The sequence below is a fragment of the Merops nubicus genome, unplaced genomic scaffold (assembly GCF_000691845.1).
Source record: "Merops nubicus isolate BGI_N331 unplaced genomic scaffold, ASM69184v1 scaffold7320, whole genome shotgun sequence".
Lineage (NCBI taxonomy): Eukaryota > Metazoa > Chordata > Aves > Coraciiformes > Meropidae > Merops > Merops nubicus.
In genome coordinates this window covers 91,231-115,760 of record NW_008582104.1, presented here as the reverse complement: position 1 = coordinate 115,760, position 24,530 = coordinate 91,231, and the positions used below count along the sequence as shown (strand labels likewise).

The 24,530-nt window shown below is 39.8% G+C and overlaps 1 protein-coding gene across 2 annotated transcripts in view; it reads left to right on the top strand.

The window, feature by feature from the left end:
- The window catches only part of GRIA4 (glutamate receptor, ionotropic, AMPA 4), a 97,134-nt gene that overhangs the window by 5,774 nt on the left and 66,830 nt on the right, over window positions 1–24,530 (top strand). For both annotated transcript variants that reach the window (XM_008936537.1, XM_008936529.1), the window contains exons 2-6: window positions 10,490–10,543; window positions 12,536–12,694; window positions 14,452–14,619; window positions 16,274–16,378; window positions 24,316–24,426. In XM_008936537.1, the coding sequence (XP_008934785.1) occupies window positions 10,490–10,543; window positions 12,536–12,694; window positions 14,452–14,619; window positions 16,274–16,378; window positions 24,316–24,426 (597 nt within the window). The remainder of the gene's footprint in view (window positions 1–10,489; window positions 10,544–12,535; window positions 12,695–14,451; window positions 14,620–16,273; window positions 16,379–24,315; window positions 24,427–24,530) is intronic.

The following is a 24,530-nucleotide window of genomic DNA, read 5'->3' as shown; positions in this document are numbered from 1 at the left end:
TGTCACAGAGGAGAGCTAATGTATGGGTGCTTCTTAGCCCTTCGGTGGCAAAACATATGGGTCACTTTTCTCCATCCAGCAGCCAGTATTAATAAAGATTGTACAGACTTAATGTCTGTAGAAGTCCTAGATGTCTTGGACAATGTCTTAGAGGCATCATCTTCCTTTCAAATACGGCTGAAATTGCTGAATGTGTTAAAATATATTTTGCTGGAAAATCAATAGACAAACCCACAGACAGCTCAGTAACACAAATATGATTTCCATTGGAAAGAAAACTAAAAATATATAGCAAAACACATTTAGGGAAATGTCACATCACTCTCTTCTAAATTTTAGTTGGATTTAGTTTGGAACAGTTTACCTTCAGTAAATATATATCAGAAATTACTTTTGTTATTTCTTTGTTTGCTAACATGCAAGCAAGAGTGAAGTATAATAAAAATATGAAATTGTGGTCAGATTTGCAGAATAACACCAAAAATAATTTTGAAGATTTCAGTGAAAACATGTTATTTGTTCAACCATTGTATTTGTTCTTTTTACTTGTTCAGACACTAGTAACACTTACTACTGGGAAGCAGACTGTCATTTGCTCAGCTATAGCTCATGTCACAGCTTTTACTTATAGTTTTTTTCAGTGTTCAGGAATGTGTTCTAATACACAATGAACTCAATGTTCTGAGCAGATTTCATGATGAAGCTGAAAAGTGTAATGAAAAAATCATTTAGATTATGATGGATTGTTTTGTTAACTGTAAATACTTTAGCCCTTTTCTTTTAGCTTTTCATTGTTTTTTATTTTTGTTGCTAACCTATATCAAAAGGACATTTAAAATTATGTAAGGAAGTTTTCAAAAGTATGAAACACTGAAGTTGGAAGTTAACAGACATGGTGTCCCTTGTCTTCTTCTGCCAAAATTCTCATTGTTAGCACATATTAAACACGGCAGAGCACATAAGGTACCAATTGTTTTTCACCTCCAGGAAGAGACAGATAACCCTCTTCCCTACATTTTTTTTCATGGACTATTTATACATTTCACCAAGGTCTGCTTGAGCCTTTTCTTCTCCAGGCTGAACAGTTCCAGCTCTCTCAGCTTCTCATACAACAGATGATTCAAGCCCTCAGTAACCTTCGTGGACCTCCTCCGGACTCACTCCAGCATGCCCATATCTCCCTTGTACTGGGTAGCCCAGCACTGGACACAGCACTCCAGGTGTGCCTCACATGAGAGCTGAGCAGAAGGGAGGGATCACGTCCCTCCACCTGCTCGCAATGCAGCCCAAGAAGCTTTTGACTTTCTTTGCCTTGAGGGTGAGTGACTGGCTCATGGTAAAAAATAAGGCACAGATCTACACAGATGAACTCATTTGTTTTTCAGTACTCTTTTTGCACACTCTTTGCTACTCTCTATAGGCAGCTTTGGAGATAATAATACCTTTTGAGGGGGTGAACTATGTATCATCTTGTACTGATTCTTGCAAATTCATAATGTGTTTGCATCAGAAGAAGATAGAAGGAATACCAACGTGAAGACCACAGGATAAAACTCTGTGCTACTCTAAGTGACCACATCTAAAAAAATCCTTTGCTAAGCCAGACAACATGATTCTCTAGTATTTTGGTTCCTCACTCTCTGCTACTAAATATTCTTCTACTTATTCCTAATTTCAGATAATCCTCTTGGGCAGATTTTTACTAGGTATTAAGTTTAACTGTGTCTCTATAATGACCTTCATGCAAAGCTCAGCAAAGCAACTGGAAAACACAAGCTAACTATACTTGCATTTGCCTAGGACCTTTATGTTTACTTCTTTCTGAAAGAGCATACTGCTATTCCTAATTTCTTTCTCAGATTCATATTCAGTAGCCTTTGCAGTGTTTGTTTCTATATGCGTGCACACAAATATGTGCATAAGCGCATGCACATGGACCTACACAGGAATCTATTAGGAAAAAAATGCTTCTAATTTCTACAAGAATGGGAATAGATTTCCTTTCTTTTTCCAACTGTAGCATCTCCATTCTCTCCCACCTATCTCTATCTGACAAAGTTCAAAGCTCAGCACTCTGTGTGTTAGAAGTCTTCCAAGGTGTCCACTGTGAACAGCATTTTCTTTTGAATCTTGCATAGTGAATCAGTTTTGCTGTCAGAGATCATCAGTTTAGCTCCTGGTCTGACAGACAGGCTGATTCCAGTCTTTTTTTTCCCTGCTCACTGCCCTCCCTGGCCTGTAAGAACTATAGAGGATGTTTCCCAGTAGACAGGCACCACTTTTCTCAGCTCTGTCAGTGCTCTGTCTCAGCAAGATCAAGCCTCACTGCTAATCCAGGACTGTATTTGCCTTTAAACAGAGGTGAAAACTGCTATGCAACATCTGGCACATATTTAATGCTCCGATGTACACAGCAGAATAGATACATAATAATAAAAAGAATGTATACGGTACTTTGTAAAATTAAAAATTAAACATGGATGTAAAGTTGTCACACAGCAAAATATTAGTTTCATTAATCTTATCTTGTAAAAATTACCAGCCAATAAGCTCTAATTAATAATGGCTAACAACGCTTCAATACTGATTAACGACCATGATAGGAAGGTAGCTGCACAGTGTCTTAGATGCTGTTCATAGCTGTCTAACTAACTCAGTTTTTATAATGTGTAGTTGATTTGCAGCTTCCACAACCTTAAAGAGCTGTGAGATATGTAGCTGAAATGTACCATTATGTGTTAGCAATGAAAACCAGATCTGGCTGATGGGGAAAACGGAGCAGGCTGTTACAGCAAGATTGATTATTATTATTCTGAAAAAGAAAGTAAATAAACGTGTGAGTGGAGAAAACTGACATCCTGCACTCTTAATGTTTGCTACAGGATTGCTAAACCTGAAAAAATAAAGTTTGACTGCTGAATTTCTCTAAATTGATGAAGTTGTAAATTTTGCTGGTTTTAAAAATGTGGTTTTCCTCATCTTAATTTCCAATGTGTCTACTAACTGAAGCTAACAACTGGCATTTTTGCAAATGATATTTAGATCATTGTCTTAATTAAGATAATAATAATGACAGTAGTAAATTAAAAAAAAAATACTGTAATCAATTATAACATAATATCTAAAGGGAGGCAGAAATTAACCAGATACATGAATTAAACAGAGTATATTAGCTCAATCATTTATCCACACTTTCTTCTCCTTTCCCATTTTTCATGAACACATCAGCACATTGGCACAAGGGATGACTAGCACAACACAGATAAGTATTTATCAAGAGATTGTGTTCTTTTCCATGTAGTTTGGTTGTAATGAGGATTTATTCATCCCTTGAGTCAGAAATGTCCTGGACTTGCCTCTGCTGTCACTGTCTCCATTTTTTTCCTATACTTCTTTGGTTTGCATGAACAAAATGCAGGTTTAGTTCCACTCACACAGAACCACAGGAGCAAATCATTAGCCAAAGAATCTGGTACATGCACAGCACACAGTAATTTGGGCCAGCAGCAGCACTGTTGGACTTACACTACTTCAGGGACAAAGTAGCAGCTCAGTTTGTATCTCTTCCTAGTTCCAGGGGGATCAGGAGGTTCATAAAGTGCCTTTTCTTCATCATTCCTTTCTCTCTATGCGTTTTCTCCCTAGAGGTCTTCGGAGTTGCTTCTAAGCACTACAGTAATGTCACTGCAAACTGATAGCTCTTCTTGAGGAAGCCAGCTGCAGGCACTGCCACCAGCATCTTCCTCATCCCGCAGAGCCAGGAAGAGCTCTCTGCATAGGCTCGTTTTCTGGGAAGCAGCTGGGATTTCGCACACAATAATAGTCCCGCACTGCACAGTAATAAAAACACATTCTGTGACTGCACCACAGCAGAGAAAAGCCGATCCCTGAGCAGCCTCTTCGGCAGTGTTTGCTGCCTTCTTTAACATCCGCTGTGGTGGCTGTAGTCTTTTAACTGTCCACCCTTTCCCCAACAATAGTACCCTTTCCTGAGCACTACCTGTTAAAATTAAGCTTGTTTCTCAATTGCTTTTTTATGGCTTTGTGAAAGATTTCTCCTTGCTTCAGATATTATATAAAATCCCATAGCAGTTGTGGTTTATATCATCGCCATGTCTGCCATAGTATTTCAGGTCAGGTCTCAATCTTCTGTCTTCAGCAAGTCTCCACACTTTTTATATTATACTAGACAGATTTCTTTTTATTGCAGGTTTTCTTTTTCTTAAGGCAGTGGATTGTGACACAATAGCAAAGAGGAAAACCTTTGTTAGAGTCCCATTGGTAGTGCACAGCTACCACCCTTTGAAGAGATTTAACTGAAAATAAGTCCTTTTCACTCCAGCTATACTGACCTCCATCTTCTGGAAATTATAATGAGGAACATTTCATGCTACAGAAGTTAAACATTCTTTTAAAATGAGTTATATGTGATATCCATTTCATAGTAGTACAGAACAGAGGATGACTTGTGGCCTGATTCTCTGCTCGAATGCTGATGTAAGTCTGGAAATGTTTTCATTAAAGTCAGTGAACTTAGCACTCCTTGGGGGAAAAAAAAGGAAAATAATCAAAGCAGACACTGGTAGCTCTTCTTTTTGATAGTGGAATAGTTTCTGAATTTCCTAGGACAGAGTATTGTTCAGCTAAATGGAAAGAACAGTATTGTATGATAAAGTCAGAAAGTTCAGTTGTGTCTAAAGCCTAAGCTGGATTCAATCTCACTGGCCATACTTTTACTATACTTTAAAATCAGTAGTATAATTCTACTATACTTTAAAGTCATTAGTACAATTCTGGTTTCTTTTGATTATCACTGGAATAAGTGAAATCAGAATAAGGCATTTTCTTAACTGCAGTACAGTAAATCAGCAGCTGTTAATTACCAGAAGTCTTGTCGTTCTTCTAGTTTCTCACACATAAATGCATTTAGAAGTGTGAATAGAGGCTAAGGCTGGTGGTGGTTTTATTTTTTTTCAGGGTTCATCTTTCAGTGGACACTCACATACACAGGGATATTTGGGGGGAAAAAAAAAGTTCCATTAGATTCTGTAACAACCTTGATAGCCTAATGGCCATAATATTTAACTTTCTTTGATTCTATCCTGTTGCATCTACTGAAATGAAGTATTCATTAATAGTGTGAGTACTGGATAATACATGGAATGGCTCCTTATGTCCCTGTTAATGGTAATTTGTTATTTTCTTATTCTTCTTCCCGAACAGTGCTGATTATTTAATAATTTCTTCAGTTTCACAAATAAGAGTATAGAAGAGCTCCAATTCCAGGTGCTAGCCACCTTGGTCATTGAATTAAAACATGCAAATCAATGCACAAACACGAGTGCAACATCCTTCTTTCCTCTGCTCTCATCCTTCTCCCAGGAGGTCACAAATCAGTTCACCCTCACCTTAAACTCTCACTGTAACAAAAGCCATGCCAAATATCTGTGTGTGGTGTTTAGGGAGAAATCAGATTGGTGGTACAGACCCAAAATAAATGTTTAGAAGATGTAAGTGAAGATTTACTATGAATGCATCTGATCCCACTCACTCAGATTGCCACCACTAGGATAGTTTTGAACCAAGGCATCCTGAAGCAGTGAAAAGGACAGTTACACCTACAGAGGTTCCTCCTTGACTTTCCGTGACCCTGACCTGCAATATCAGCAGTGTCATGGTTTATCACTGCTTATGTGACTAACAAAGCCCATCTTTGTTGCCTGGTCCTGTCGCAGGCTTTGCAGCTGGCCAGAGCTGGTTAAGACCTCCTGCTGCCTGGGTAGAGCCACCACGGAGGGGTCCCTGTGGCAGCACTGCCTTCTCTTCAGGGCCTTCCTTTCAGAATGAAGACAGTTTTGACTGCTTAGCCTTGTGCTGTGCATGAATCTTCCGCTGCTCCACTGATGCTTTGGGCCTGTCTAAGGGAGTGGGGCCCAAAGGCACACAGAGCATCTCATTTGTTGTCAGGAATGTGCTCTTTTGAACTGAATCTCCTGATTCCTGGGTTTACATTCAAGGCAGACTCAAAATATATGACTTGTTTTTCTCTTGGATGATGTCAAACAACATGTGCCCTGAAGTGTAATGTGAGTTTAGTCTAGTGACCAAGTTAGAAATAGTCCAAAGTAAAACTCTGAAACCTGCGTGCTACAGATACCAGAAGCTTAGCACCAACACTTTCGCTGTACAGATCCTATCCCACCAGTATACTACTTGCTGATGATGTTAGCTGATGCAACTCTGTCCTTGCTGTAGACTGTGACTGAGCTTGGCCCTTTGGTCTGAATTTAGGAGTGCACAAGGAAGTACCTGGATTTTTAAGATGCCCCCAGATTTAATGTATTTCTATAGCAAAGGTTTTCCTGGAACACTGTCTCATCTGTCAAAATGTGTCTTGTTTTTCTTTCAGAATATACTTGCTGGATCTTTTACAACCCTCTTCTTCACTGTACTATAAAAGGAAAATATTCTTCCCTCATTCAAGAGCACTCCTCTGTTTAGTTTGTGGTTCTTGGCAATCTCTACTGTTATGTGTACAGAATGGTTGAGTTCTCATCTCTGTTAAAGCTCTAGTCATTACTAACTAGTTAAAGAATAGAGAAGAAAAATCTAAGAGTTTGTATTCCAGGCTGAGTAACTGTTAGAAACTCTTTCTCTTGTTATGAAGGACTTAAGTTCATTGCCACAATTCATCTCAGTGCCTAAGCACGGTTAGAGAAAGGCAGTTCTTCAGGTAGTAAGAATTCATAGCCTATTTTATAAATAATATTCTCCAGCTTTGAGTGTTCAAGAGAAAAAGGTGACTGTGTATGTATGTTGAATATTCAGAAGTATGAGATGCTTACAGAAAGCTGTTTTACGAACAGGCACATTTTTCTTTAATCATAAGCAGTTCCTGGTTTGCAAACTCTGTGTGCTCAATAACTATAAACATTTTCAAATTCAAAATCAGAATTGTATCCGGTGTTGGTTGGAAATAAAAGCCATATAGCATTTCTCTTCTCTACCTGCATGATCAACATTCTTAGGGTGAAATTTGGCTCAGTTAACATTAGGGATATAAAATGTAGATGTCTGCATCATCACTAATCATCATCAACTCTTTTTCTAGTCAGCACAGAAAAATATGAAGCTTCAGGGTGCAAGCTGTCTAATTAATTTTGGACACCTGCTTTGGGATAAGATGAATCACTTCTTTAAAGTAGTCTGTTCTTTCCACTGACTGTAAAGGAAGTTAAGACAATGAGATGATATATAAATACATGCCTTTATCACTCACCCTACGAGACAGTTTCTGAGAGAACACACTGCAAAAATGTCTTTTTTTTTTTTATTAAATTATTCGGTATTGTTCACAACAAATGCAGGAATTCTGCAGCGGTACCTACACGCATTTGCTAGGAACAAGCACGGGTTAATTGTTTGCAGTATTTCCTCACTTTGATTGTGACAGCTGTGGGCCTGTATCTGACATACGTCAGTGTTTACAGGTTGATCATCTGCTTGTTTTATGTGACTGAAAAATTGCGATGATTGTCACAATTTGTGTTATGAAGCCAAACCACATAACCAATCACTACAGGTGCTAATTGCTAAAGCTACATCAACTTCCAAGACCTCAAAGGGAGCTGCAGAAGCTGAGGTTCTTGTAGACAGTTATCATGTCACATATATCCTAAATTGTATCAGTCCACTTACATTCAAACTGTGATACTGTAGTTATTTTAAAATGTGAACTTTTATTCTCCATCTGTTTCCCTGTAATGGAGAGGCAAATATAATTTCATTACCATATATTGGTGAAGGACTACAGATGTAAAATCATTGTTGGTGTCAGGGATCACATCCCTATTAAAGCTACTGAACCAGAGGGGATTTGAACCTTTTTACTCAGTGCAAAAAAAATACGATTCACCCTACTTATATGTGTTCAGTTAGTGATAGGGAAGAAGTGTCATTTCTCCCTCTTACTTTCTGCCACTCCCTTATAAGATGGTAGCAATGGTATTTAAACACTCATCTTAATAAGAGTTTAACTGAGTTCAAAACAAGCAATTCATTTATACAAAGGGCAACAATCTGGTCATGGTTTGAGGGGTGGTGCCTTTGACTGGTGGTTTGGATTGATTTTTCTCTTTAGTTTTTGTTTTGCTTTTTAAATATGATCATTTTAGCTACAGACTATAAATATGAAATACAAGTTAGGAAACAACAACAACAACAGAATAATAGACAAATTGCTTATTTATTTTATTACTTTAAAATAATGCAATCAAAACAAACCTGACAAAATGCCTGTGCCACAACCCTTCGATTTTCCCTTCCTCTCTGCTATAGAAGCAAATTGACTTTTTTGAACAACAGAGCTGGGAATCAAGCATTTCCAAGTCTTAATCCAAATTTAAATCCTGGATCCTTGAGTGTCTTTGGCCAAATTACTTAGTCCTTCAGTGATTTGTCTCTTATCTCCAAACTGTGGTATTAGTTATATTTTCCTGCACTAGAAGAAGGCGTTGCAAGGACTTAGTGAATGTTTGTTCTGTCTTTTGATCATGAGGTGTGATCTATAAAGATAAGAGGTTGATAATTCTTCAGGACAGGGCCTAAAGCTAACATTTCAAAGCAGGAGAGGAGACCGATACATAAGTTCCCCATTAGGTTTTGAATAATCTGCACTACATGGAAAACTTCTGTCTGTGTCTTATTTATGTGGGAGGAAGCTAAAATGCTCTGTGGAGATGAATAAATGAGGAGAAAAAAAATCCCAAACAAACACATATTTGGGCTGCAAGCAGACTTTTTCTAAATGAGTGGTAAACCATTGGAAATAAGAGTTAAAAAGTCTCTTTACTAGTATTAAATGCAAGGTGATAGTCACAAGTATTACTCTTATTTTCCTTAGTAAAAACATCTTTACTTGCAATGAAATTAAACACCATTTTCTACTGACAAAATTGTCTCTCATTTTTGATTTTCATCACATTAAATAGAATCATATCATCATAGAATCATCCCGTTTGGAAGAGATCTTCAAGATCATCAAATCCAACCATTAGCTCAGCACTACCAGCTCACCAGTTTTTCCTAATATCCTATCTAAACTTCACCTGGCACAACTTAAGGCCATTTCCTCTTGTCTACATGAGAGAACAGACTGACCTCCACTGCAGTACAGCCTCTTTTCAGGTAGTTATAGAGAGCAATAAGGTCTCCCCTCAGCCTCCTTTTCTTCAGGGTAAACACCTGCAGTTCCCTCTGCTGCTTCTCATAAGACTTGTTCTCTAGGCCCATCACCACCTTCGCTGCCCTTCTTTGGACACTCTCCAGCACCGTATAGTCTTTCTTGGAGTGAGGGGCCCAAAACAGTACTCAAGGCGTGCCCTCACCAGTACCACGGACAGGGCGACAATCACTTCCCTAGTCCTGCTGGACAAACTATTTCTGATATAAACCAGGATGCCATTGGCCTTCTTGGCCACATGGACACAGTGCTGGTTCATGTTCAGCCAGCTGTCAGCCAACACCCCCTGGTCCTTTTCAGCTGGGCAACTTTCCAGCCACTCTTCCCCAAGCCTGTAGCAATGCCTGGGATTGTTCTGACCCATGTGCATGACACAGCACTTGGCCTTGTTGAAGCTCATACCATGGGCCTTGGCCTATAGAGCCAACCTGTTCAAATCCCTCTCTGGAGCTTATCCAGATCCCTCTATAGAGCCTCCCTATATTCAAGCAGATCAACATACCCACCTAATTTGATGCTGTCTGCAAGCTTGCTGAGAGTGCCCTCTATACCCTCATAATAAGAGGCATTCCATCATAGAAATCAAAATAATTTTGGTACAAGGTGCTGATTGACATTGTTTTTGTCTAATCCCTGTTGTTGTTGCCATAGCAAGACTGTAGTGGCTGCATGTCACGATTATTCCCTTTTTGCAGCACTTGCTGTCACATTTTGGTTAAACACTCAAGGGCAGCTTCGCTGTCCGTTCTTGCTCTTCCTCACTGCTGCCTTTTCCTAAAGTCTTTCACGTATTACTAAGAGCTGAATGACACTCATAGTGCTTGATCACTTCAAGGGAAAACAGCTTTGATCCCAGGAGATGAAAAACCAGTTTGATTCATAAATTCTGCACTTACTTAAAATGAAAAGGTGCATCAGTGGGTAGACTTTCTAGCTAATGTGTGACTTTCTCCTTCTGAATTTGTGTCCCATAGATAATTGCTCTATCAGATAAAACAGTATACTGTAGTAAAATTTTCAATCATAAGGAAGACACTTGGATTACCAGTTCATTACTTTACTCACTTTCATTTTAACATTTTCCAATGATTAAGCACCTGGAAAATTATAGGTACCTTATTGGAGAAAGACTCTCAACATTATATTACTGATGTGTATATTTCAGAATTTATATCTGTTTGGCTATGAAAACACCTTTCTAGAGAAAACAATATGACTTGTTTTTTCTTTCTTATTTCTCTCCCACAGATTGTGAGCGTGGGAAAGCATGTTAAAGGATATCATTATATTGTTGCCAACCTGGTAAGATACTTTTCTAGAATTATACCCTTGCTCGGTAAGTGAAACAGTTTTACTTTGAAGTTATAGCACTTCACACAACATTTGTCATTTGTCACTAGTATGTGATTGTGCATAATACATTCTTTATGGTGTGTAAAAGAACTTGGCTTTGTTGTTATAGCCATCTAGACAAGAAGGGCACAGTGTTACCCTCTTAAATTTTATCAAAATCAGTGTAGCATAAAGGACTGCTAAGTGCATCTTGTGGCTGAATTAGTATTTACAGAGCTACACTACGATTTTTGACTCATCTTTTTAATATCATTAAAAGAACAATTCTTGAGGTAACTTTTCTACATTTTCCAGGGATCATTCATTTTGCTGTAAGATCAGTTATTTCTAATCAAATTACCAGTTCAGTATTTTTACTCTAAGTCTAAACTGCACAATCACACAGATAATGTTCAGAAGAGGGCAAAGAAAGAAAACATACAATATTTTATTATTAAAATAACCCATTCTTTAAGCCAAAATACCTGCCTGGCCAAGCATAGCGAATGTAGGACAATATAATGTATACTTTAAATTGTTTTCTTTTTACTCTTCCTCAAGGAATTTTAGTTGACGTGAAATGTTTTATTGTGCTTTGCTGTACTTGTATCTTAACTTAAGATCACTTCAGATTATTTTTAAGGCCTCAGTCATTTTAAATGTCTATTCTCTTAGGTCTTACAAATCAGATTTTCAGCAGTACAAATTTATAGTTCCCCAAGTAACTTTTCCATTACAAAACAGTTGCTGTAAACAAGGAACTGGATATTTCAGTGAACTTGTAGTCAAATACACAGCGGAGACAGGCACATCTAGTCATCTGCTTCATCAGGGGCACACGTTGCTATCTACTGGCTACTCAATAATGTGGGTAATATGACTTCCTAAGAAGTCATCTTTTATATTTAATGTCAAGGCATGAATCAAAGCTCTATCCTTAACAGCTTTTTTTCCTTGGGATATTGGATCATTATCCCACAATTGTTTGGGGTGTTTTTTTTTTTTGTTGTTGTTTTTGGTTTTTTTTCTTGAATCTTTCTCTTTTAAGTTGTGTGATAATTACACTTCTGTTTCCAATGATAAATGCAAATCAGAGGAATCTAAGAAAATAAAACTGATACCTTTGAGCTAGCATTAAATGTAACAGCTAGGAAAGGAGCAGAATGATTTATGCTTTATTCTTACCTTGCTTTAGCAGTTTGCATTATGCATTTTCTTGAAGTTCAGTTATGTCTCTAAAGGCAAATTTTCCTAAAGAATTTATCTTTATACATGCTGAACAGATTAGCATGAGAAACCAGTAAGTCAGGAAGTACATATGCTGCAGTTTTTCTTTCAATGTTGGGGGTCACTTTAGGCTTTCAATATATAGCAGATCTGAGAGCTACCACCATCCTATTCCACAAAAGTGCATTTCTGATGTTATGTTATCCTTGCACCAACAGTGAGATTCTCATGCACTGTCTCTACCTTCTTATGTCTATTATATTTTCTCATTATCTCAGACACCTTCGGCCTAAACAGCGAATCCTGGAATAAATGTATTTTTAGGACAGTGTTGTTCATTTCGCAAATATGGAAAGAAACAAGGATATATTGGTTAAAGAACTAGTACAGAGCTCAAATCTGCCAGCTCTGATGGAAATTGTGTTAAGGCTTTAATATTCCACAGGCACTTTTCGGTTGATTCGCCAAAGGCATTTCTTCTGAAGCTGTCTGCCATTCCCAGCAATGTGTTGCTTAGCTGTCAAGACCACCCTAGCAATAATGTGGGAATTTTATTTATTGGTTTTGTTTCATTCCTTATTACACAAATGGAAATTACCAACAAAGGTTCGACGTTACCCTGGCTTCCAGTGGAAGCCTGCTGCTGTACATTTGTTGTGCTGCCTTGCTGATCTAGAACAGATTGTACCCACAGTGGTGTATGAGGACAAACAAAATCTTTAATCTGTTTTCTAGGGATTCAAAGATATTTCTCTGGAGAGATTTATGCATGGAGGAGCCAATGTGACTGGATTTCAGCTGGTAGATTTCAGTACCCCAATGGTAGCTAAGCTGATGCAGCGCTGGAAGAAGCTGGACCAGAGAGAATACCCAGGATCCGAGACCCCACCAAAGGTACTGGCTGATCTAAAGCACTAGAAAAGTTATCACACAAGTGTTCTAATTTCTGATTAACATTGTTGAATACATGAATGAAGACCTTAATATTTAGGCAGATGAGGAGGCAGTTATCTTACTATTACTGGCAACTAATTATGCCTATTCTTATGATTGTCCGATAGAAACACAAACTGCAACACATTTCACTGATGTACTTGAATGTCCTTTGTCACTTATTCTCCAGCTTTACCCCTTTACTGTCAGAAATTAAAGGTCAAATGCTTAACTGACAACTTCATTTCGACCAATTTTACATTAATTAGTCTGATTATCTAGATTCACTTAGAGTGCAGAGCTTTCCCAACAGCTGAATTCTGTATCTGAGATATCACAACTTGTTTATTACCCTTAAATTTTCATTTGAAGTTTCCTCTGAAAAAACCTGTTGTAGTAAGCACTTTCAGGCACAAATGTACAGAGAAATTACATCCCAGTATTCCTCTATTCTAATCTCTCACAGATGGATAATAAAAATATTTCTCTCACCTATAGTTTTCTTGGCAGGTAAACCACATCATAGCTATAAATGTAACTTCATGAAAATAGTTCTGTTATTATCTGTACTAATACATGTCAGACCTAGTTGAAACTGGGATCCTTTGTGGTGGGCTCTGTGCAAAGATAAGCAATCAGCCCTCCTTTGGCTGGGAGAATGGTAGGTCAGCAAAGTCTAGAGAAGGTATCAATGTGTATAATACAAAGCGTAGCTACACAATTCAGTGAATATTCAAGAAATTTATGTTCTGGATGAAAAAAAAAGATAACCAAGGATGCTGTGGGCTATGGAGTGCAGACATCCCCAAGAACTGGTGACAGGAACAAATTAGCCTATAGGGCTCCTGCCACATGAACAGGATTGTACTGCCTCCATATGAGAATTTAGCATGTTTAGTATTGATTGCACATAATTCACCTATCAGAAGTGAAAATTTGAGATTATATAGATAAATTGTGTCCCAAATTGCTTATAATATGAAAGACAAACGAAGGAAATCAGATTTGAGTAAGTGAATTTAAATTTTGGTAGTTACAGGGCATATCAAAGCAGCCCTAGTGTAGTGTGTTCATCAGAGGACCATACTGAGAACATGCCCTTTTTTGCTGTGGCTTCCAGCTAACATCTCTTGAAGGCTTGCTCTACACATTTCATTTCATTTGGCATGCTCTCAGCCTAAAGCAGTTAATGCAGTTAGTGGGGAAACACAGACTGTTCAGTGCCCTGTGTCATTCAGAGAGCCAACATAGGCTTTCCTAAAAGGAAGAACGTATCCTTGGTCATTCTTCACAATTCTGGTAGCCTGGGTGTCTGCTCAACAGGTGTGCATTTTTTCAGTTGTGTTTTCCCAGTGAGTTGCTGTTTCTTTCGGTTTTTTTGAGTAAGTTGAGTGGGTGGGGTTATTTCCTAATGTATAAGACAGCTGGAAAAAAAAAAAAAAAGACTTGAATATCTCCAGTTTCATTTGTTTCTTTTATTGATTCTTCAGAGGCAGATTTCTCTGTCCTTAAGAGATATAGTTGTAAAGCTGGAGCTACTGAAGTGTACTCATCTCAGTCCTGCAGTTCTTCCTTACACAAAACTGCTCTTTGTTTTTTATCTAAATGAAGGTTTAGAAACTGCTGCATAATTAATAATTAAACTCAAAATATCTGAGACAGCTGATTTTTGTTAAGACATGCCAACTCTAAAGTGGTGTGTTTGTCCATCTATTTAGTATACATCTGCATTAACATATGATGGAGTACTTGTGATGGCTGAAACTTTCCGTAATCTTAGAAGACAGAAAATCGATATTTCAAGGAGAGGAAATGCTGGTGATTGTCTTGCTAACCCTGCAGCCCCATGGGGTCAAGGAATTGATATGGAGAGGACATTAAAACAGGTAAGAGTAGGCTTTATTCCAGTCATCTTCATTAATATTAGATGCTAGTTGGTTTGGAACTATATAATTTGGAAGCTATTATATACAAGGGTAGTAATGTGAGAGAAATTTATTTTTCAGTTGCCATATGGAAACACTTGTGGCTGTTGTGGTTGTTTTGGTTCATAACTTGGAATGAAAGCAGAGGGGAACTGCTGCTATTTGAAAGTACTATTAGTTCTGTTAAGATAGTTGGGATTGCCTCCACTGAACTGTTGAGCTCATCTGTTACTTTTGCATATAATCAGGGTGTATAATTATTGTAAGGATATTGTAAGGTGTAGAGATGTTAAGGAAAAAGGTAAAGCTATATAATATAACCTTTAAAACATGTTTCTGTCATCTTGAATAAACGTAGCTTTTTCCGAGGGAAATCACATAGGTAGTATTTTTTTCTTTAAGAAGAAATAACCAAGAGCCATTGTTCTCTTATGTCAGCATTTTGAATTCCTGATGAATATAGATGCCTAGAAAGTTCCAGATCTCTGTCAAGATGATTTAGCCTTTCCTTTGAATGGGACAGTAGGAAAATAAAAATCCTGCAGTAGAATTTAAATCATTGCAAATGAGCAGGATCCACTCAGGAGAAGCTACTGAGGAGAAGTGACTGCTGACAGAGCTGGCAGCTCTGTGCCTGGAAGCCAAAGGTTTCAGTCCTGGAGAAAAATCAGCAGAGATAGAAATGGACAGAGGGAAGGAGTAAGTGGTTTAAATCCACATCCTGACGCTTAGGGTTAGAAATAAAGCATTTTGTATGCTTCACGTACTCCATCCAGAAGCACAGATCTGTAACAATCGTGAGAAGCGTGAAGTCAGGCTTCTGTGTTAGAGCAGACAGCATGAGCCTTCAAATCTGGCCAAGAGGTTTGCATGGCCAGATCCTGATACAGTGAAACCCAGCAGCAATATGCCATGGCTTCTTTGGGTTGAGGACCAGTCTGGGTATCCTTTGGAGAGGCAGTAAAGCACTGAAAGAGAAAAAAAAAAAGACTTCTAGTTTCAGCTAAGACAGAGGTGGTGAAAAACTTCCACAGCCAATCTTATGGCTTTACATCTGTCCTTCTCCACTCTTAGGCTTTGGAAACAACCCCTGTGCATGTCACCCATCTTCTGTGGCAGTAAATTGCTTTGCTGGGGCCAAGGTTGTTGTCAAGTTTACCTTGATGAGCAATATGTACTCAATTTATACATCTAATCCGCCAGAGTGTAAGCTAGAAAGATATATGAGTTCAGGCCAAACACCCTTTAGGTTTGTTTCAAGTGATCCAAAATACTCTGCAGGAGTGATGAGAATAGTAAAAATTGTACATCTCTTTAGGACCTGCAGCTGGAAAGTGTTGAGCTGCACAGCATGAAAAAAAAAGGAAGTCCATTGTGTGTCTTTGTTAGTGGCTATATACCGGCATATCTAAGCCTGTTTTGAGCATGGTTTGACAGGACAAAATAAAATAAAGGAAAAGTAGCCAACTTTTTTTGCTTTATAATGCCTACCTATTCTAGATTAGTGTTGTTACGGTAATCTGAGGACATAGCATGACTTTCACTTCTCTGTGACATTTGGAATAAATAATATAAGGCTGGACCTTCATGAAGTTTTTTCTTCCTTTAATTGTAGGTTCGGATACAAGGATTGACAGGAAATGTTCAGTTTGACCACTATGGTCGCAGAGTGAACTACACTATGGATGTCTTTGAGCTGAAGAACACAGGCCCTCGGAAGGTAGGTGCTGACTGTTTACTATCCTCATACCATATAAATGAGTTATGTATGATGAAATGATTATGCAAACATATTAAATTGGACTCCATGTGGTTTAAAAAAGATAACATACTGCATACATGGATAATGTTTCTGATGGCAGCAGATTTAAAGTGCATTTTCTTCTAGATACTATTAGGCATTGCAACAAATTGGGGCACACAAAAACAAGTGTGCATCTTGGAGAGGTGGGTTATCAGTCAGTCAAGCATACTAATGAAAACCAGCTGGATGGCATATTGCTAGGCTGCTGGGTGATGGAAAATGGTCAGAACTCTGAATAATAGATAATTCTTGTGTCTTGTTCAAAGATTTCTATCTTGTGAATTAGTGGCATTTTTGGATGGGGTCATTTTTACATTCTGGGTAAACATGAATCATAGGCTGTAACTAATACAGGGCTTTTAACAGGGCATGGAGAGGAGGAAGAGAGAATGCCCTGAATGCTTTTATTTTCTGAAATTAACTGCAGTATCTAACTCTGTGTGCCTGATTAGTTGCTTGTAAGCAACTTAGACAAATGCACATTAATATATGTCTAAGCAGATCCTCCACGTCTGAATGCATATAGCTTATCACTCAGCCTAATTACTTTGAAAAAATAATCCTCGGTACTTTGTTAACCCTTTCTCTTCTGTGCTGAAACTTGTCCATTTTTCATAGCATAAAACAAATAAAGGGCAGAAAATGAACTCAGGCTCAAGGATTTTATTTTCTTTGGAGGCACTGTGGCCTGATTTGTTTGCAAGGTCATGAGAACAAGAAAAAATGAGAAGCTGATGGTGAATAGAAGAATCATGGCCACTTGAGTAGGGCTAAGGCAATTGGGATTGAATTGAATAGTCAAGGAGGCAAAGTGTTAAACTACAGACTCAGAGCAGAATTACATGCTGTGATCAACAAATTGCCAGTATATCACAGTACAGAGCTGTAGAACAAAGCAAAGCTTGTGCCTGTTTGTGAGGCGTATTGGTGCAGTTGCCTTTTGAAGGTATGACAGATGGATGAAGAGTAAATTGGGAAAGGTAAGTCTGTCTTCCTTCTCTCTTGGGAAGACCAGTGTCTTCTGTCATGCAATGTGTCTGACCTTGCTGCCACTTCTGCTCCCTTCCTGGCTCCACGCTGCACGGTTGGCAGCCAGGAGGGTGTACGGGTGGATAGGATGCCTCAGAGACAAGTGGTGAAATACGACCTTTCTATCTCCAATTCCCAGTTGTACAGGAGGGAAGGCAGGGTGAAAAGATGTGGTTAATTAGGTCACAACTTCAGTAGCTCCTTAGAGAATTTGCTTGGCAGCAAACTGTTGAAAGTGGCCTGTTGTTCCAGTTTCAACATTTGTCACCTGTTTTGGAGAGGTATCTGGCTGGCACCACTGCAGGGATGCTCCCATCCACTATTCTTGCCAGCAATTTAAGGGGAGGGTGGCTGCAAATAGGGGATCTGTGTCTGGGCTTTGCTACAGACCCAGGCTGCTTTTCTTACCTTACCAGGCATGCCTCCCTGCTATTCTTAAGCCATTACCTGTCTTTGATATAACAAGCCATAACAGCTTTGACAGGTCTGGCTACTCATGAGAACTTATTTCTCATGTATTACATAGTATTTTATATGTGGTCATTGAACCAATTTTGTGCTCCAGCCTGACAAATCCTATATAATAAGTGAGAAATGGCTGTACTTAATTGAACTAAGAGGCCTTCATGTTTAATATCTTCTTCTCATGTCCTACATAACATGACTTATGAGTCACCCAGCAGTATCTTTTCAGGACTAGCCTTTCCAGTCAGTAATGCGTGCCTGTAATCTTTAGGAAAGTGATTTTTGTTGCCCACAGCTTGAAGGATGTGAACAGAGCATTAAAAAATGGCACAGCTATTCAGAGGCAGACTTCCATATAGTTTAGTAACATGGGAAACAATAGCAAATGCTTACATTAGTTTCATTTATGCATTGCTTCTTACTTTGTTCTTGTCTGCAAAACAATAACAAAACCTGTTGATGAGGGGAAAGGGTGTGAGAAGAATCACAGTCGGATGGGTCCTGTGACTGGAGTGTTGCAGTGGAGGCGTACAGGCTCTTTAGGAAGGACGGGCAGGGAAGATGAGAGGGGAAGCTACCCTTTATGTAAGAATGCAGCTGGAGTGCATGGAGCTGTGCCTGGGAATGGATGAGGAGGTAGCTGAGAGTTTATGGGTTAGGATTAAAGAGAGGACAGCTCAAGGTGACTTTATAGTAGGTGTCTGCTCTAGGCTATCTGACCAGGAAGAACAAGTGAATCAGGCCCTCTACAGACAGATAGGTGCAACATCATATTCACAGGCCCTTCTTGTCATGGAGGACTTCCACCACCCCGATACTTCCTGGTTGGGAAACACAGCAGGACATAAGCAAAACAGGATGTTCCTGGAGTCCATTGACAGCAACTTATTCTTCCAAGGGATAGAGGAGTCAGTGAGGAAAGGTGCTCTACCAGACCTCCTACTCACCAGCAAAGGGGAGGCTTGTTGGGGATGTGGAGGTCAAAGGCAGCCTTGGCTGCAGTAAGCCTGAGATAGTGGAGTTCAGGAGCATAAGAGCAGGGAGAAGGGTGAAAAGCAAGCTCACACTTGAGAACAGACTGGCGTCCTTAAAGATCTACTTGAAAGATAAGGAGTAAGGCCATGGAGGTAAAAGAGGCCTAAGAGAGCTGCATAATATTCAAGGATCACCTCCTCCAAGCTCCAGAGAGTTCCATCCCAATGAACAAAAAGTCAAGCAAACTCAAACTAAAAAAGAAAGCATACAGAGGGTGGAAGCAAGGATGGGTAAACTGGGAGGAATACAGAAACCCTGTCTGAGCATGTGGGGACAAAGTTAGGAAAGCTAAAGCCCAGACAGAATTGAATCTGACCAAAGACATCAAAGACAACAAGAATGGCTTCTGTATGTACACAGGTGACAGAAAGATGTCTAGGGAAAATGTGGGCCCTTTGCTCAAAGAGACAGGGGACCTGAGTACACAGAACATGGAAAAGGCTGAGGTACTTACTGAGTGCCACCTTTGCCTCAGTCTTTACTACAAAGATCAACCTTCAGGAATCCCAGGTCCTAGAGACAAGGGAGAAGGACTGGGGCGAGGAAGGTGCACCCTTGGTGGAAGACGATCTCGTCAGGGAATACTGAAGCAAACTGGGCCAGCGTAAGTCCATGGGCCCTTAAGGGATACATCCACAAGTGCTGAGGGAGCTGACAGATGTCATTTCAAGGACACTATCAATAATCTTTGGTTGAGCATAGCAAATAGGAGAAGTGTATGAAGATTGGAGGAAAGTAAATGTTCAAGGACAAGAAGTAGAACCCATGGAACTACTCTTCAGTCCCTGGCAAGGTGATGGAGCAGCTTGGAAACCATTTCCAGGCACGTTAAGGACAAGAAAATCATCATGAGTGGTCAGCATGTCTGATTTCACTGGGGGGAAGTCATGCCTGATCAACTTGATAAACTTCTAGAATGAAGAGATTTGCCTGGTAAAGGGGGAGACAGCAGTGGATATTGTCTACATGAACTTCACTAAGGCCTTGGATGCTGTGTCTAGTAAGATCCTCCTAGAGAAGCTATTGGTGTATGGACTGGATAAGCAGACAATAGGGTGGATTGAAATGTGGCTGAAGGGCCAGGCCCAGGAGGTAACGATCGGTGGTCTGAAGTGTATTTGGAGGCCAGTGACAGTGTACACCAGGGGCCAAAACAGGGTCCAGTCCCACTTAACATCTTCATTAACAATCTGTATCTGAGGCAGTGTGTGCCACCAAAAGTTTGCTGACACCAAACTGGGAGGAGCGACTGATATGCCAGGGGGTCATGATGCACCCAGAGGGACCTTGACAGACTGTAGAAATGGGCCAACAGGAATCTTGTGAAGTTCAAAGAAAAATACAAAGTCCTGCACCTGGGAAGGAACAGTCCCAGGAACCAATATATGCTCAGTGCCACCCAGCTGGAAAGCAGCTTGGCAGCAGAGGCACTGGGAGTCCTGGTAGACACCAAGAAGGACAAGAGCCAAGTGATGTGTTCTCACAACAAAGAAGGTTAATGGTATTCTGGGCTGCATTAGACAAAACATTGCCAGCAAGTCAAGTCAAAGGAGGTGATCCTTGCCCTCTACTCAGCCCTGCTGAGGCCACACCTGTGTCCAGTTCTGGGCTCCCCAGTACAAGAGAGATATGGACATACTGGAGAGAGTCTAGAAAATGGCCACAAATATGACTAAGGGACTGAAGACTGAGAGAGCTGGGACTGTTCATCCTAGAGAAGGCTCAAGAGGGATCTTATCGGTATGTGCAAATACCTGAAGGGGAGTTGCAAAGAAGATTGGGCCCAGCTCTTCTCAGTGGTGCCCAGGCACAGGACCAGAGGCAATGGACACAAACTGACACACAGGAGGTTCCCTCTGAACACTAGGAAACACTCTTTTACTGTCAAGGGTGAGCAAGCGCTGGCACAGATTAACTGAGAAGGTTGTGGAGTCTCTGTCCTTGCAGATATTTAGAAGCTATCTGGACACAGTCCTGGGCAACTGGCTCTAGGCTGAAGAGAGAAGGTTGATCAAATGACCCCTGGAGGTCCATTCCTACCTCAGTCATTCTGTGATTCTCTCGTTCACCATTCATCATGTCACTAAGATTAAAACAAAATATAACAAAAATAGAAAAAATTAAAAAGGAAGAAGAAAAGTAAACAAAGCATATACATATACCTTTACATGCACAAAACCATCTTGAGCAACTAATATAAAAGGGGCTTATCAAAAATTTTGAGTATTCTGTTGCTTTTAGTGACTTGAGGGCTTGAGCAGGAGCACTTGAGTGGTTGCTACAAGGTGCACAGGCCTGCAGAAATGACACTATTCATTCAAATACTTTAGCACAGGTTTGAAATGCACACATGCAAGCTCACACCAACGCACACAAACTAAAATTCCTTTTAAAAATGCCTACTATTCCTCAGAAAAAAAAAAAAAAAACACCTTTATCTCTTTCTGTGTTTTCATATAGTACTCACTTCTATAATACTACATTATTCATTTCCTGCTTTCCTTCTGAATTTTCCAGCAGTGAGAAGTTGCACAATGAAAAACAATCATTCACTTTTACAATGAGCTTCCCAAATTGCCAGATTTTGGTGTACCTATTCTGCCTTTAGCTGGTTGCAGTTTTTGACAGGAATTTGACATTTTTTAGTTACCAGTTGTATCTGTGACTATGTTTGTCTGGATGAGAAAGAGTATTTGTTAGCAGTGAATCCTAGTATGAGGAAAACCTCTCTCTCCACTATATCAGTAATGCTGAAGCTTCCTGTTAGCTGCAGACACCTAAATCAAGTCTCCTGTGCTGTAACAGCAATTGCAAAGAGAAAAGGAACATTTCAACTAAAAATACCAGAGGCTGTGCATGGGAAGAGTTTGTTTGCTTGTTTGCTTCACTGATAGAAAAAAAAAAATCATATTCAATTGTACTTACTCAAATTACTTCATGTGTTTCTAATTCTCTGTGGTGTGTCTACACACTGCTCCTAGGGACTGCTAAAATTACTAGCCTTCCATATTTATTTTTTTTTAAAAAAGGAAAGTAATGATGAAGTAAATGTAAAAATCAAGAGTAAGGTTGTTTAAAAAATACAGTGTTCTTTAATACATATGAGACTAGGAACCAAAACCACTTCCTGGCACTTCTAGAATTCCGTGCAACATCACTGCGTTGATCTGAACATGATCTTTCTCTGTGTCATGGAAACAGAACCCTATGTGATGGTGAATTGTAGTCTGGGTTCTACAATAATGTTAGAAATAATATTTGCTGTATAATTGATCTGATCATTTAGCCAGTTTCCAATGTACTGAAGTCTTTTCATCTGAGGCACAGACTGTCCTTTGGCACTGACAGTTACACTGGAGCTCTGTCTGGAGCCCACTTTCTGTTAAATTCCTTTTCCTCCTCTGGTAAGAAGGACAAGGTGTTCATCTCTCCCAGCTCTTGGTCTCATGAACTGCTAATTAATCAGTGAAGGATGGAAGGGGGAGTTGCTACTGACTGGTCTCGAGGTGCTTCTGAAAAATGAGCTGTGCCAGCCTGCATTGCATTTATTTGGTAGGAACCACATAGGTGCCATGGTCTGCCCCTTTCCTGGGAAAAGAAGATCAGTCTCCTAGCTCGTTAGATTTTTGGCAACCTGGAGAGCCCCTTTGGTTGGGATTAGTACACTGTTCTACTGAGATGTTTGCATTCATGTTGTCTCTTTGACATGGAGCCCAGTGCTGTCAGCACTGGGTCAGAGGAACAGGCACTGAGCCATTCCCAGCAACTGTGTGAGAGGGTCCACAGACAACGGTGATGTAGTCACAGAAAAGAGAACGGCATGAAAGGGAAAAGGGAGGGTGTTTGCTAGTGAGCCACAGGTTAGATGTGAGAGAGCAGCTTCAGTTAAGGGACCTGTGTCTGCTATACTGAATGGATTGGTGGGAAGGTGGGATTAGACACCTCCAGTTGTCATTTTATAGACATCCACCTTATACTGAGAACAGCATTCCCAGGAAGACCTTTCCTACCTAACATCACCCAAGGCAACATTAAATAAGTGGGGTGAACTCTAAATCCAGAAATACCACTTGCTGATACAGTTAATAAAAATAGTGTCACCACCTGGAGTGAGAAGATGAGTGTGCTGTAAGATTCTGACTGGCCAGGATTTACAACAACAGTGAAGTGTTTTAGGTCTTGTATCTTCTTTTGGACATCCAAAGATATAGTACATAAGCTGTGGGGACTTTATGGGGGGTATGTGGGGAGTTTTAAGTGTTCCTTGAGCAGTGCCCAAAAGCATCAATAAAATTTTGAAGCAGCACCGTTGCCAATGCACAGGGCACACCTGCAGGCTGTACTGAATACCAGAGGTGTGCACTGCAAAGAACGGTGTCTGTATGTAAGGGAAGGCTTCTCAATGCAGGCAAGCCACTTGTGGTTTTTTTTTTGTTTTTTTTTTTTTTCTCGATGGATATACAAGAATGAGTGATTCAAGTCTGGCTTTACAGTAGTTCACCAACAGTAATGAAAAAAGGCAGCTGTTTCACCATAAGGCCACCCCGGGAAAGGGTGAGGCAGGCTACATGCAGGCAGGTAGAGGAAAACCTTATTTGTTCCACCTCCCTATAGGCACTTACCAGAGAAACTTTTAGAGTGATGTCACTCTCACCATGCTTTGGGGTCAGTGGGAAAAGCAAGCACTTTCCTAGGAGGGATGCTTAATCCTGCATGAGCTGAGTCACTGTCTGGTAGTGCCTCTCTGTCCAGTGAGTGTAAACAAAGCTTTAGTAACAGGGTTTTTAATGTAGGTACTAAAAGGTCAGTGCCAGCAGTTAAGTGAGACAAGCCTGGTTTAAGTCCCTGGGTTGGGGTCTCCTGAGAGGCCCATGATGGAGCAGAGAATTGAGATCAGCCATTGAATTGCAAAGCTGTCATTCAGATGTCTCTCAATCCTCCAGCTAAGATCAGAAGATCTGGAGGATTAGTGAATGAAAATTTTCTTATTGAGAGACAAAAGTTGTACATCTCACGTATGCCCCAGGAAGTCTTCAAACTATTGAAGATGGGATTTAATTTGTACTTCGGGTCAAAGTAAGCAGCTCTGATCATTCAGGAGCAGCTGAGTGGCAGCAATACTGAGTCCGAATCTGTGCAGCAATGCAAGATGCTATAGTCAAAATGTTTGATACATACCACCATGCACCAGTCTAGGAGGATGGCAGTACTTCCTTTGGTACTAAATTAGCATCAGATCACTCTTGTTCTTATAATCATTTATATTTGTAATTATACAGAATATAAACTGTTCTACTGTAAATTATATAAATTTTGTTTTGCAGGTTGGTTACTGGAATGACATGGATAAATTGGTTTTGATTCAGCATGAACCTACACTTGGAAATGACACTTCAGCCATGGAGAACAGGACAGTAGTAGTCACTACAATTTTGGTAAGGTGTTTCTTTTTTTAATGCTTTCACTGGTGTGTGATACAATCTCATTTCTAGTTATGGTCTAATTTAGTATGCCAGTTCTTAGGTTAGTGGGAGGGTGT